General features: G+C 47.7%; 1 protein-coding gene across 1 annotated transcript in view; it reads left to right on the top strand.

The window, feature by feature from the left end:
* The first annotated feature begins 396 nt into the window (after positions 1-396).
* Positions 397-14,507, top strand: part of LOC144119166 (uncharacterized) — a 28,080-nt gene continuing 13,969 nt past the window's right edge. Inside the window, exons 1-3 of the mRNA XM_077651863.1 lie at positions 397-623; positions 3,336-3,659; positions 6,069-6,198. Coding sequence (XP_077507989.1) covers positions 483-623; positions 3,336-3,659; positions 6,069-6,198 — 595 coding nt within the window. The 5' untranslated portion in view covers positions 397-482. The remainder of the gene's footprint in view (positions 624-3,335; positions 3,660-6,068; positions 6,199-14,507) is intronic.

Here is a 14,507-nt window from a genome sequence, read left to right as displayed (position 1 = left end):
TGCATAAAAGGGCATAACGCATGAGGAAGCGCTTTCCGTCTTCTTGGCTTTTTCCTGTGTTTGTCTCTTTTGAATGCGCAACGTGGTTCTTCAAAGCAATGCACCAACTAGCTCAAAAAGAAGTTCTTCTAAAGCTGAATAACAATGCGTATATGTTTGATCCAGCTTGCAGCAGCGCTCTTCTCATCACTAAATCACTAAGTAAAACCAGTCGTCACAGTTAGTAGCCGTGTGTGCACTAGAAATGCGCAGTTAACCTGCCTGGCTGTTCCAAAAATTTGTTTCAACTGAATTTTCATCGGTATTTCGCGGGGATCATCTATTTTGTGTCGGGCCTTACGCTGCCTGCAGCGGCCTATCCTGTCCCCGGAAAACGAAGATGGCGTCACGACCAAACGTCCAGGGGACACGTATCGAGTGCTGTTCGAGCAGCGCCCAAGTGCAGTCCACTTCCCGTGGATGGAAGGCTGCACCACTCCACCATGCCTCGCCATTCGCCAGAGGCTCCTCACTACCATCAGAAAGCAGGTGAACCCGTGCAGCGACCGGAACGTCTTCTCCTGCAACGCTCGACCATCGCCAGTTCTCGTCGCCAGGCAGGCATCGATAATGAGGAAGACGATGTAAGTGTGTCTCATCACGAATAGGTGCCAGTTTAACGCCTGCTCTAATATTCGCGCACTAAAATTTCTCCCATACTTCACTTTATGAGGTGGAGGCTTGTCTTAATTCAAGAACCCTTCAGCAAACTTGCACGTAGTTCACGAAAATTACTCGGACAGTCGTGGCGCACGCCGCGGTAGGCATGCGAACGCATGTACAAGTGAGAAGAATGGAACTGAACGTACTTATTTTTCATAACTTAGGTATCTTGCACTTCTTTACATGCAAATAGGCTTTAAACCCCCGGTGAAAGTGTACCGACTGAGATCTGAGCGTACTCTGGATTGAAACCACAGTAGCCTTTAGGTTGCGGATGTTGGCATTTACATTCATTTTTGGTTTTGTGGACCCCTGCGTTTAGACTGCATGTAAACGTACGCTGCTACTTTAAATTTCTAGGTATTTAATATATATTGTTTTAAGGCTGATGGTTTTACGGCTTTCCTAGTGGCCGGAAATGGCAGCTGATAAGGACTCGGCTTGTAAGATTTTAACTGGGCCGCCGTTGTAGGTACTGAAGCGGTGAAGTTGCGAAAACGAATTCGATTATTTAGCCCAGCACCGGCTAAATGCAGCTGGCAAAGAGCCCCTTGGGGAAAATGCGTCAGTGTCGTTCTCATAATAGGACTACTTCACCTGTTATCCTGTTTCAAAAATGGTTAGTAGTCACTCGTTTAAGATCCGGCGTATGTTTCAAAAGCTACACACTTGGTACCAATTGCATGAATACTGAAAATGTTACGATACAGAGGAGGCTACTCAGTTGACCAATTATAGCGGAGTTATGGAAGAGTTCTGCAGGCAACCTACGAAGGATCCCACTTATTTTTTACGTCTGTTACTAAACCTGTGCAGGCTGGTCGAAGGCGGCAACCTCGTACGTTTCAAACAATCTATTTTGTCTCAAGTACGTGCAAAGAAATAAACGGGAGAGAATGGAAAATTGTTTTCTGGCGTTCAAATATTATTGGCGTGAAAGCAGAATCGTAGGCGGCCGACGCTCGCTTTCGGAGGCTATTGAACAACAAATAAATGACAAAAATAAAAAACTGGAAGCCAGAAAAGTTTTGTCAGGCCGTGTCACTTGGGTGAGTTTTAATTCATAACTTATTATGGTAGTTCCTCTCCGCTTTTCTGTGCTGATAAGATGTATTACCGGTGTGCTACTTTAAATATAAACAAATTTACAATTCTCTGTGCAGTAAAAAACTCAAGAAAAATGAGATCGCCTTTTTGTCGGCACCGTCTTGTCGCAGAAATGTACAACATTTTGCGGTCCCACTCTCTTCCTAAGCTTGAATGGAAAGGATATAATAAAGATAAGGCCAGTGTTTGAAAATTCTTATCCTTCTAACTTCGCGATTCTTTCCATCGGCCATACGCCTTACTGGTTCCTGCGACAGCAAGGAGTAGGGCACATAAAGGGCAAAACAAAGATAAGAATGCAGCAGAACTCGATGCTTATGACTGCATCGCCCTTCGTGATTCCTCCGCGGAGAAGAAAACACCATATCACAATGCACGCATGCCGTTACAAGTCCATCACTTAATGATAGAGGCGTGCAACTATTCGCGCTTGAACTGGGCCCGTTATTCACGTATTTTGAGCGATGTTTCGTGGAAAACTATAGTGGAGCCTCCCATAGGACCCTATAGTGCAGGAAACATTTTTTGGATATATATTCTGGTTGTATAGTAAAACGTATCTCGTGAAGGTCGGGCAATTGTTCGATTTCAGCGGAGAAACATCCTTTCGCTGTGTATTGCTGGCAGCAGAATACTCTCGCAGCGACATGTAACTGCTCCTCTCTCACGTTAGCATTCAATCAACCGTCTATACAAGCTCTGTAAAGGCAGCTTTACAAAGAAACTCAGACGACAGAATGCTAACAAGCCGGCGAACCACTCAAGCAAAGGAGAAAGCGAAGTTATTCTGTGCGCCGATCCTCCTTCGGCGAGCTGGCGGTGTCGCCGCAGCATGACATCGATTTTGTGACAGTTCCCATTGGGAGAAAGAAAACGTCTCAACGAGGAACGTGACACTAATGGTGTATTTCAACTGCCCATACAATAGAGCTATCCGAATCCGCGAAGAAGCAATGCAGATGCCGAGCTCAGAAAGAAAAATAAGAATCTGCCCACTGAAACGCTCTCTACAATTTCTTTGAGCATGGAAGCTTGCCTCAGATCTCCGACTGGCATATGCTATAAGCTTCTTAGCACGAAGGTAAGTGACCATAAACAGTGAAAGCTTGTTCATAAGAAGCCTGATTTTGAGCTTTCTGGCCTTCGTCGTTAGGCCTCTGCACTTCCACCGAAGATCTCCAATAGACACCATTGCCAGATACGATAGAAACTTTGCAAAATAACTGCCGAGAATCTGCAGAACTGGTTCGCTATAAGCGTCAGAAGCGATGATGTGGACTTACCTGGTAAGAGGGTAAGACATGTAGAAGACTGGTTCTGCTTTTTAAATGCGTGTATTCATGCCCCATTCTAAAGGTACAAACTGCATCAGATGTTGGCCTCCACCGGTGTCCATTGTGGTTGACTGGCTTTTCGTATCTTTAGGGAGGGAACAGTTGCGTACGTACTCGCCCTGTTTCGCTGTTCACCGCAGACTGTTTCAGTAAATGTTAACTTAATCCTTCACGCTCGTGGTCTCAACACAGGACGAGGAACAGGCCCCATACCACCATGCCCCGTACGCCATGGCGCACAACCTTGCCCGGGCTCACCCGCAGGAGACCCCGCTGAAATCAGTGATGAACTTCTTGTGCGTCCGGTACGGATTTAAGCTCAATTCCAGCCTAGCGGATGTGAAGGCATTCACGGGGTACTTCAAGCTCAACCTGTGGCAGCTGCGGGAGGAACCGACGGAAGACGTTCTGGCTAGGATGCTGCAGCTGTCGCTCGAGTACGGGCTGCACCCCGTCGTGTCCTTCGTCCGCCACTTCCGCTACGCCAGGGACCCGTCCGAACCCTTCGAGCTGCAGGTGAGGCAGGCTCTTGATCTCACTGCAGTTATGTGAAAAAATAACGGGTTCTGCGTTCTCCTGGAATAGTTCTGCTTTCATAGTGGCTTGTAGGTTAATATTTTTATTGTTTGTGGTGTTTTGTGCAAGGAAATTTTTTTTATATCACAGCCAGGTTAGATCTGAGTTCTTTGATCTTTCCTGTTGAAAAACTTGCTATATGAAGAAAACAGCGGGCTCAGTGGGCCCAAATTCGGGCTTTTTACGGAAAGTCGCGGCGCCCGTGGTGAGAAATGTCAACTCTGTTCCGATTGCTAACCTAGAGATTCTCGATAAACTCAGTAACACCCGACAACAAAAACAGTGATGCAGATGAGTAAAACAAGTACATAGATAAAACAGTCTAAGAGGTAAAGAAAATTAGTAAAAGACGCCAAAAAAACAACACTTTTCAGAACATAGGACGACATGTGGCGACAGTCAATAGTGGACGCTTCCAGATGGCGGCGACGTTTGTAAACACCACAAAATCGGCCCATCAGACCTAGTCACTGTTTGAAGCGGAGTTTCCGAATTGGTACGATCTGAGTGCTCTGGTTGATAGAAAATCATACTCCTACAAGGGGGGGGGGGGGGGGGGGGGGGGAGAGCGTACACAAACTTGCGGGGCTGCAATCGCTCGCGAGTTTATGCACTGTTTCCTTTGCGTCTTGCATTTTGCCGTCCATTTATCCGGAGAGAAAGCAAATAGTCAAACAAAAATGCTTAACTGCGTCCGTCTAAAAGGGTCAATTATCAGCCCTGCAATTCAGTTAATACACTGCGGATGTAAAGTTGAAATTTGTTTCAACTAAGGCCAACAGTTGCGCCAGAACCGGCGCAGAATCGAGTATTTTGTAAAACTGAAAGGAGCGTCAGAAATCTAATCATCTGATGATTACGCTGCTACACTAAGTTTCATGCCGAACCTTGACTGTAAAATCATAACCATAATCAGTACGATACAAATTCGCTCACTGCTTACATTGACTCAACAATCCGGAAAGGAGCTGGTGGAGATGGTTAGCATATTTCACAATTTTTTAATGAGAGATGACTTCGAAGGCCATGCCAGCGAGAACTGTGCGGAGTCTGCGACTTGTGCCGGCGCCTGTGTGATGCCTCCGCGTCCTATAACACAAGCTACGACGAAGCGCCGGCTATAATGACACACGAGAATTAATGAAACGCTGGCTCTAATCAAACACCAGCGATTACAACTTGGTAAGGACACTTGAGTGACTGGCGGTGATAGTGACTGGGGTATAAGTCATGGAAGCGGCTTAGTGAAGTTACGAGTTGCAGTAAGGGTCGCAGTGGCATTTTGTCCTGCAGGGTTCTGAACAATAGCACTAGGGGAGCCACTAGAAGACTGCTCTCGCATTGATCCGCGTCAATCTAATAGATCGCTCGTGAACTTTTTTTGTCCGTAGTGATTTTCACGATGGCTTCACTTTGGTAGTTTACGTCCAAGAAGTTTTTTTGGCATTCATCCACATGCTGGCTGCACGTGATCCCTGTGTGGACTGAACTTGCACACAAAGCTGTTTTCGCGAATTCGTTATATACGGGCTGTTTCTGTTTTAGACATTTCGAATGTGTTTAGAATTTGTTGGATTCTGTGCCTGCCTTTTGCGCTGAATTCGTCATTGTGCTGTCTTCGTGCGATATCTTTATTGTTTTTTTTTAAATCTCATTCAGAGCATTCAGTCTCTAAAGACAACAAATAAGGTAAGATCAATTTCTCAAGCATGCCGTATATTGAAGTTAGACCCGCGGAATCGAAAGCGTTTTGAAGAAATTGTTTGTCAGGTAAAAGAGAATTTGAGAGGTACATCTCTATTTCTGAATGTGGCGCAAACCTGTTTATTAGCCTCATTGCCCCTGCCCCGCAGCTGAAATCAGTACGCCAATTTTTGAGTGTCGCAGAAAATGCCATTATTGATACCATACTTCACGGGTGCATCAAATTTGTTCCACAACCCATCTGAGAAACTTTACCACAATGGCTGTAGCAGCCGCAGTGGCACAGTGGTTTTGGTGCTCGGTTGCAGACCTGCAAGATGCGGCTTCAATTCCGGCCGCGGCGGTCGATTTCTATAGAGGAGGTGTAGTAAAGGCTAAAGCGTTCCTCAAATCTGAGTCGCTTCGGGATGTTAAACCTCATGAACCAAACCAAATAAAAATGAGCACTTGGAACAGCGAATGCCTGCAATTTATTTCAGTCAAGTGAATACTTGAATGATATGTGGACACCATTGCGGTCGTCTGCTAGACTAGGTGACATCTTAAGCGGGTGCATTTGCGGGCTTGAAATCGAAACAAAGCCGCTAAGTTGGCTGTTACGTGCTTTGGACGAAATGATATAATTGCGGTCAACATTGCTTGCAGATTGACATCTCTGAGCGAGCAAGAGAGTTCTTCCAGCAGTGGGATTCCCTGCGACGGAGGCGATTTTATTCAAATTCTGATGACTTTGATGTACGTGACGCAAGGCCTATGTATTACGGCGATAAAGAAAGTAAGGATATTTTTCAAACCATCGCTGACATAAAGCATAGTGTCCTGCTGTGCGCTACTTTTTATTGATGTTCGCTCGAAAGTAAGCGCACTATTTTTATTGCGGCCCTACGTCTTCGCGGGCAGTAACCCAGAGTATTTACTGAAAGGGACGTTGAGTTGGTGAAAAAAGGAACGCTGACATCTTCGAATGTCTCAACCGGTGTGTGGCATATCTCCCAACGGCATACGCATATTAAAACACCTCCCTCGCATTCAATTACCTACGTTGCCGGCATGGTCAAACATTAGTGTTTTCAACCTAATGCGAAAGCTTTGTTAGGCCCATTTCTAGAATAGTCGTTGGCGTGTATTAGTGTACACGCAGACGGCACACACAGATGGCACACCCTACTATGCTCGAACAGATACGTTCAAATTTTCTTCTCGCAAAATATCGAACTGGAACGATACCTTACACACAGCTACGCCATGTGGTAAAAATTGCCCAATTTGCTTGCTTGTTCAAGATTTGTTCATTCTTGTTTTTATATAAGCTAATGCCCCTCTGCTCGGACATAAATGTACTAAATAATAAACAAAAATCCCAGCGATGGCAAGAAAATGGGGTGACGTCATCATGCATCCATATGAGGCACACAGCAAGCCGAACACCGCCAGTTCAGATGAATCATGTACATGTAGTTCGTCTACATGTACTTCGAACTGGCCGACCTCAATGTGACGCAAGTTTTCTCGACAAAATTGGCAGATAAATTGATGCAATCGTTTGTTGTGCAGCATTCCCAGTGGTGCCAAATGCTTTCTCCTTTCATATAGCTTACATTTGCAATTCAAGGTGGTGGCTAGCTTGCAACAAGGATTCGAACCGACGTCACATGAATCGTCAATTGTATGCCTGCCCAGATTCTTTATCTCTTCCCTTAAAGCGCGGTTTATGTGTCCACCGACCATTACTGCGCCATATATTTGCCTATAAAGCAATTTCCGTATCAAAATTGTGACGCAACCGTTCGGCGTAAAACATTGCAGGTGTTGCCATACGCGCGTATGTGTGCGCGGACGCTGTGTGCCTGAGTGAGTGTGAATGCATCCAGAGACAGTAATGCTGTCGCATTTCCACACGCCAGCAGTCTTCAGTTTCTGTGCTGAATTTCGTTTCTATTTAGTCTTTATACAAAAAAAAAACAGTTGATATTGTCTCGCTACATTTACGATGGCAAAGTTCAAGTAGCGTCATTTCTATCAAAAATTGTTTGCTGGCTCGCTACGCGATTAGCGATGGCAGGGACCACGTTTGCCCTATCTATATGCGGTCAAGTAAGTGAGGTTGGTGCTGTCGCATACCTGCATTTGTTTGTGCGTGCGATCGGGTGTGTTGCTTAGTGGAGCATAGAAAGTGCCTTAAAAAAAGCCTGAGACACTTTGAGCGGCTCTGGCCTACTCTTACTGAAGTTGGATACCCCCGAAATGGTTTTGTTATGAACGCGTGCACACACGCGCAGTAGATATACGCAGCGAGATAAAAACAAACACGCTTGTGATGTCGCATGTGGCCAGTGCTGGTGAGGGAACAAACGCGTCTTAATGGCATCCTAGTCGAAATCAAGAGGAAGACATGGGTTTTGGCAGGACAGTGCGAAAGCAAGATAACCGCTGGTCCTTAACGGTAACGGAGTGGATTCCAATATAAGGAAAGCATAGCAGGGGGCGGCAGAAGGTTAGGTTGGCGGATGGGGTTAAGTTTGCGGGGATACGGTGGCTGCAGCTCCATTATCCCTCTAGGAAAACCTATAAAAAAGCTGTATCTTACCAGTACTCACCTGCGGGGCATGCAAAACGTGGAGGCTAACGAAAAGGTCTCAGCGTATGTTAAGGACAACGCAGCGAGCTATGGAAAAAAATGGATAGTTTAGGAGACCGGAAACGGGCAGAGTGGGTGAGAGAACAAACGCTGGTTAGTGACATCCTAGTCGAAATCAAGAGGAAGAAATTGGCTTGGGCACGGCTTGTAATACGACGGTGAGATAGCCGCTGGCGTTTAAAGGTAACGGAGTGGATTCCACGAGAAGCCAAGCGTAGCAGGGGGCGGCAGAAATTTAGGTCGGCGGATGAGATTAAGAAGTTTGCGGACATACGGTGGGCAGGGCTGGCAAAGGACAGGGTTATTTGGAGAGACGTGGGAGAGGCCTTCGCCCTACACTGAACATAGTCAGGCTGGTGATGATGATGATGGCGGTGGCCGCAGCTGGCAAAGAACAGGGTTAATTGGAGATATATGGGAGCGGCCTTTGCCCTGCATTTGGCGTAGTCAGGCTAATGATGATGATGATGACATAAAAGCAGGCTGACTGTAATGCAAACATTTGAAATCCTAAATATTGCCTACTGCAGAAGAGGAGCAGGTTAGGTCAATTAGCTCTGCCACGCGGATGTATTGGCAAAATCAGCGAAAACCAAAGTCTATTATTCTCTTTTTCCCATCAACAACCTACGGGATTTAGTCCTTGCAATTATAGATTGTTATGACTCTACTTGCGTTGTGCTTGAATATATTCGTCTTCATGAACTTTCATTTGTTCGTTTTATACCGCGTGTGCTTTGATATCCAACATTTTCGCAAAAAAATTGAAAATTAGATAATTATGAGATATTGCTATTGAAACATTGAATGTAATGATCCATTTTTATGATATGTAGCTAATTCTTTCTTTTAAAGTGTTTCCATCGATCACATCATACAGTTAAGACGCATAGAAATCCAATCGGGTACGTTTTTGACGTTAGTAAAAACATAAATGGAGAAAAAAAATGCAAGACAGCGGTCGGGTAATCTGCTGACATATTGATTGTTATATTGAAATCTCACATTATATGAGAAAATTGCGTTCATAAAACGTTTCTCAATCTAAAATGCTTTTGTCCAGAGTTGGTGGGTATCTGTAAGGCCGATAAGAGAAAAATTGGTTTCAGGAAAACAAACCGTGCACAAAATGCCTGAGTCGGCATTGACCTGAAAAGCGCTCTAGACCTAAACTACGGTGGAGCACCCGACGTGGTCGTTTAACAGCGAAATGGCAAATTAGACGCCAACGCTAATTATGTGATGCAAAATAAAAAAAAATGTTAGGGCGAAAACGCAGAAGCGAAAGACAAAAGCGAACATGCAAACGCAGATTTGGCGCACGGCATTACATGACCACCGCTCATTGTTTTTATCCCTGACACTTTTATTTAGCGGCTGCAATGTGCAAGCCGTTGTTACCGAAATATTTACCCGCACAAATTTCTTTATTTTTTGACAGAGTGTAGCGCATCCGAAAACTAGAAAAAGAACCAGACATGAGCAGAAATTGAGCTCTTTTCTAACAACTTTAGTGAGAAAACCTATATCATTTTATACAGGTACCACCGGCAAGGAATATAAAAGTCGTTATTTCTGTAGATACTCACAGTACGAATGTTTTTTCCAAGAGCTATGGGGCTGACCTAAACACAACTCTGTCGGGATGTTCTCGCCGCTTCGATTATTTTACTTCTGCGCCTAGCCTTGTTTATGGGGATTATGCTGATTTGGCTTGCAGGCTTTAGAGTTCATATAACTGTGGCAGCGTCATTAAAAAAATGGAAGCTTAGGAGAAAACTCCTCCCTTGCGCCTTTCCTAATGCGCTTGGAGTGCTAGCAAACTGATACATTAATAACATTCCAAAGTGACCCAAGACTAGAGGTGATGCCGTACAACCTACCGCTCCTCCCTATATGAAAATATAACTTTTTTCAGCCCCTGAAAACATAGCCAGGCTGAGCAATGCGTAGATGAACTGCAGTTGCCTAGCAGGCGCTACGAAAAACTGGTCAAATCCTTTTTCTTTAATTAAAAACAACGTTCAATTTTTACCAACATCAGCGCCGAAAGGCAGAGGAAGTAGCATTAATACCGCGTAGTCAATCCACCTCCCGCAATTTAAAGCGGGTACGGAAACAAAAGGATGTGGATTGAACAAGATTCAGCACCGAGGCCAACGACGACGAAACGCTAGCGCCATCCGTCGGATGCTCGTGCAAGAGACTTCTGTTTAGATCTTCAGCAATCCCTGGCCAATCCCCCACCGTGGGTATGTGCCATCGTTTTTGAGCAACAACAACAGCCGCTTGTGTCCTGGCTTCTCGCCTCGCTCGCTCTTAGACTACTTGCGCTAGGGTCTTCGTCGCCGGCACTTTCAACGTGCCAATAAACCGCCCCACATTCGGTGGAGGTTGCTGCGTCCGCCTTTCCACCATCACCGTGGACTTTCGCAGCCGCACCATCCCGATGCCAACGACTGGAGGATTAGGTTCTATGCTGGCGATGAAATTGGTAGCCGCCCCTCAAGGCCAGTCAACAACCCGCCGCCCCGTCACAGCCAGTCACCTGCCTTGGTCCAATCCGGCAGCGGGACCCCGCTGTTTTCAGCGGCCACAGCGACCAGGATGTGGAAGATTGGCTTCAATCGTATGAAAGGGTGAGCCGCCATAACAACTCGAACGGCCGCGTCAAGCTCAACAATGTTAACTTCTACCTGAGCGATATGGCGAACCTGTGGTTCCGAAACCACGAGGCCGACATTCCCAACAGGCCCGTTCTAAACAGCACACTTGCGGAGGTTTTCGGCCGTACCGCCGTGCGGAAACTGCGCGCTGAGCAAAGCCCGCGCGTCCGATCTCAGCACAAAGATGAGACTTTCACCAGCTACATTGAAGATGTAGTTGACCGCTGGAAGTGTGTATATCTGGCTATGTCGGAGGCTGACGAGATCAAGCACATCACGAAACTTAACGACGACGATGCTTTTCAAATGCTGGTGAAGAGTCCTACCACCGTTGCTTCGGTGGTGGGAACATCAAAGACTCGCTACTATCAAAGTCTTCGAGCAGGACGAGGTAGCCGCTCTCGCTCCTATCTAGCCAACACGCCTCAGCGCCCGCCCTCTGTCCTGAGATCCACTCGCCATCACGCAGGAGGTCACCGATGCAATTCCTAGTCTTTGGCAAGAGGCTCCCCTGGTTCCCCAGGTTTGTCTACTCCCCATCCAGCCCACCCCTGTTGTCACCCCGTTGAGCTATGGTCCTCCAGTTACCGCGCCGCTTGCACCCGCACCCGTGCCTCTCACGTCTGCCGAAGCTGTGGCACAACCACCGCGGCCGCAGGCCTATGCATACGTTCTTCCAGCAGTGCGTATACGCTTGTTGCTTCTCGACACTACTTCACGCCCGCTACCTACAACCTTTGGTACACGGCTGACAACAGACCGATTTGCTACGCCTGCGTTCTTGCAGGCCATGTCGCGCGCCTGTGTCGACGTACTCTGCATGCGTCTGTGCACCCTCTGCCAGACTTCCTCGATACGGACCGCACCTTTCGCCCGCCTTTCGGACCACCACCTCAGGGGACCTCTCCTGACCACGCGCTCGGTCGCCAGCCCAACGTTTCTCACCGCTCGCCTTCCTCCCGCCACCGCTCTTTGAGGGCCATGAGGCACCGCAACGTCCCCACTGACTCTGAAATCTAGTAGCCACAGTTTCTGGAGTACGAACTGCGCACGCATCTCCCTCCTTAAGTACTCGCCTTTCTCCGCCGAATCTTCTTGATGTGTTTGTAGACGGCGTCCTGACACTTGCTCTTGTGGACACAGGGGCCACCGTTTCTGTAATTAACGAAAACTTCTGCCGTTCGCTTCGTAAAGTCACCACCCCATTTACTGGACTCTTTCTCCGTACAGCTAGCGCCGAGCCCGTTCACCCTTGTGCCACTTGCACAGCACGCGTCGTCATCGCCGATATTTTATATGTTGTCGAATTTTTTGTCCTCCGTGCAAGCTTCCTTGGCTTTATCCCTGGCTGGGATTTTCTATCCTGCCACAGTGATGTCATTGACTGCGCTCGTGCGCGCGTCGTCACTTTCCGCTCTGCGATGCGCCCTTCGACGAGCCTCCAATTCGCTGTGCTGCTAAGCTTGTTGTCGCAGAGAACACTGACATTCCCCCTGACAGTGCCATGCTCGTTCCTCTTTGCGCCGGCTCTGTTTCTGACGCCACCATTGCCTTTTCGCCTTCCCCCGTCTTTTCCTTTCGCTGACACCTCTCTCTTCTCTTCGCCATCATCGACATTCACCACGGTGCTGCCGGAATCCTCGTCTCTAACACCTCATTCTCCGCGCCCTCCCTGCTCCTTGGCGAGTGCCTCGGCCATTTTGAAACCGCTGACTTCATCTCTTCTTTGGACACGGAAGTGATCTCCTCCAGTACTAACGTCACTGCGCTCGCCCCACGTGGCGCTGCTTCTGATCACCCGCTGTCTTCGGACATTTTCGACCACTCCATTGACCTCGCCCTCGACACGGCTTGCCGCGCGCAGCTCTTTGCCCTGCTCAACCAGTTTCGCTCATCGTTTGACAACCAGTCCACTTAGTTGGGCTGTGCGACCACTGTCGAGCACCACATTGACACCCGCACCCATGTCTCCCTGTCAGCGCCCCTACCATGTGTCGCCTCCTGAGCGCCGCGTCATCACTGAACAAGTTAACGACATGCTACAACACGGCATTATTCAACAATCTACCAGTCCTTCGTCATCCCCAGTCCTCCTGGCAAAAAAAAAAAGATTCCTCGATACGATTTTTCGTGCACTATCGCCGGCTTAAGAAAATTACGCGCAAAGACGTCCACCCGCTACCCCGTATTGACGACGCCTTCGACTGCTTGCAAGGCGCCGAGTTCTCCCTGGATCTCCGTTCCGGCTATTGGCAAGTCCCGATGGCTCAGTCCGACCGTCTTAAAACGGCGTTCGTCACCCCTGACGGACTCTGAGTTCAACGTGATGCCATTCGGCCTCTGTAACGCTCCCGCAACGTTTGAACGAATGATGCACAACATCTTGCGCGGCCTGAAGTGGACTGTTCGTCTCTGCTATTTAGATGATGTCGTGTTTTCGCCCGATTTTCCGACGCATCGCGAGTGCTTGCGCCAGATATTGAGCTGCCTCACTAGTGCTGGCCTTTAACTAGATCTCAGGAAATGTCACTTTGGCGCCCGGCAGCTGACAACACTAGGCAGCCTCGTCTCCAAAAACGGCGTCTTGCCAGATCTTGAAAAACTCCGTGCTGTGGCTGACTTCCCTAAACAGACTTCTACAAAATAGGTGCGCCGATTTTTGGGCCTCTGCTCCTAATTTCGGCGCTCTGTCCCCCGTTTCGCGTCTATCGTCGGGCCCCTTACGAAACTCCTGAATGGTCCCGCCGACCTGTCACTTAATACTCGGTCTGCGATGAAGCTTTTGTTGCGCTCCGTGGTCTTCTAACTTCACCACTTACCCTTCGGCACTAAGGCCCCAGTGCCCCTACTGAGGGGCGCACCAACACAAGCGGAATGGGCCTCGGTGCAGTCCTTGCCCAGCGCAAGCCAGAATTTGCTGAATACGTCATTGCGTACGCCAGCCGTGCTCTCACCAAAGCTGAGTAGAACTGCGCCGTGACATGGTCTTTGTATTAATGATTGCCTTAGAGAGCATGAACACTACGCAGCAAATTAAATGGTCTGAACAAGACGGACTGCTTGAACTGCAGTGCAACACGTGAGAACATTCTGCACTGCTATCTCATATGTGTTCTTGAATAGATATTTGGTAGGACAGGCGCACAGGCGAAATAATCGAACCTGAAAAAAATAGCAAGAATTAGAAGTGCTATCTCGGACAAAAAAACTTGACTACGTGCGTTTCAAATAGAAATCAAGCAGGTCATTTGGCGTTACTGCAATGATGCAGGTATTGGCGCATGTTTCCCCTTTATGTTTGTTGAAGGTAGCGCTGTTTTTTGTCCTCTCCTGCCTCTGTCGCGTGTGCCGTGATGTGCAACACCCTCGCTAAGTATGAGCTTATTAGCCCAGGGTTTGACTGCCCTGAATTTATTTTGCAATCCCTTCTATCCAGGCATATCGCATTGCGAGCTCGTACCTTGAAGACGCTCGGTGCTGGAGCTTTTTTTGCGTCGCTATGCGCTTAGTGCAATAAATATTTGAATTTAAGAACATCCGCGTATTAAACTACCCGACTTCGCAGAAACAGCAAAAGTAAGGATGCGCTGACCACGCGCATTAGAATTTTACTTTATTTTGGTGAGCCTAATTCAATGCAGCCCACCTTACTTTGTGAACGATGAAGTGAGCAAAGCACAAGTGACCGGCCGTAAAGCAGTGCATTGTGCATTGAGTATGCGTACATTTCCGGTCATCCGCGCGAAGCGGTAGCTCAGTGGCTGTGGCATGCAGCCGCTG

Source organism: Amblyomma americanum, chromosome 2, assembly GCF_052857255.1.
Source record: "Amblyomma americanum isolate KBUSLIRL-KWMA chromosome 2, ASM5285725v1, whole genome shotgun sequence".
Taxonomy (NCBI): domain Eukaryota; kingdom Metazoa; phylum Arthropoda; class Arachnida; order Ixodida; family Ixodidae; genus Amblyomma; species Amblyomma americanum.
Note: the sequence above shows the minus strand (reverse complement) of the source record. Positions and strands in the feature narration are given on the sequence as shown.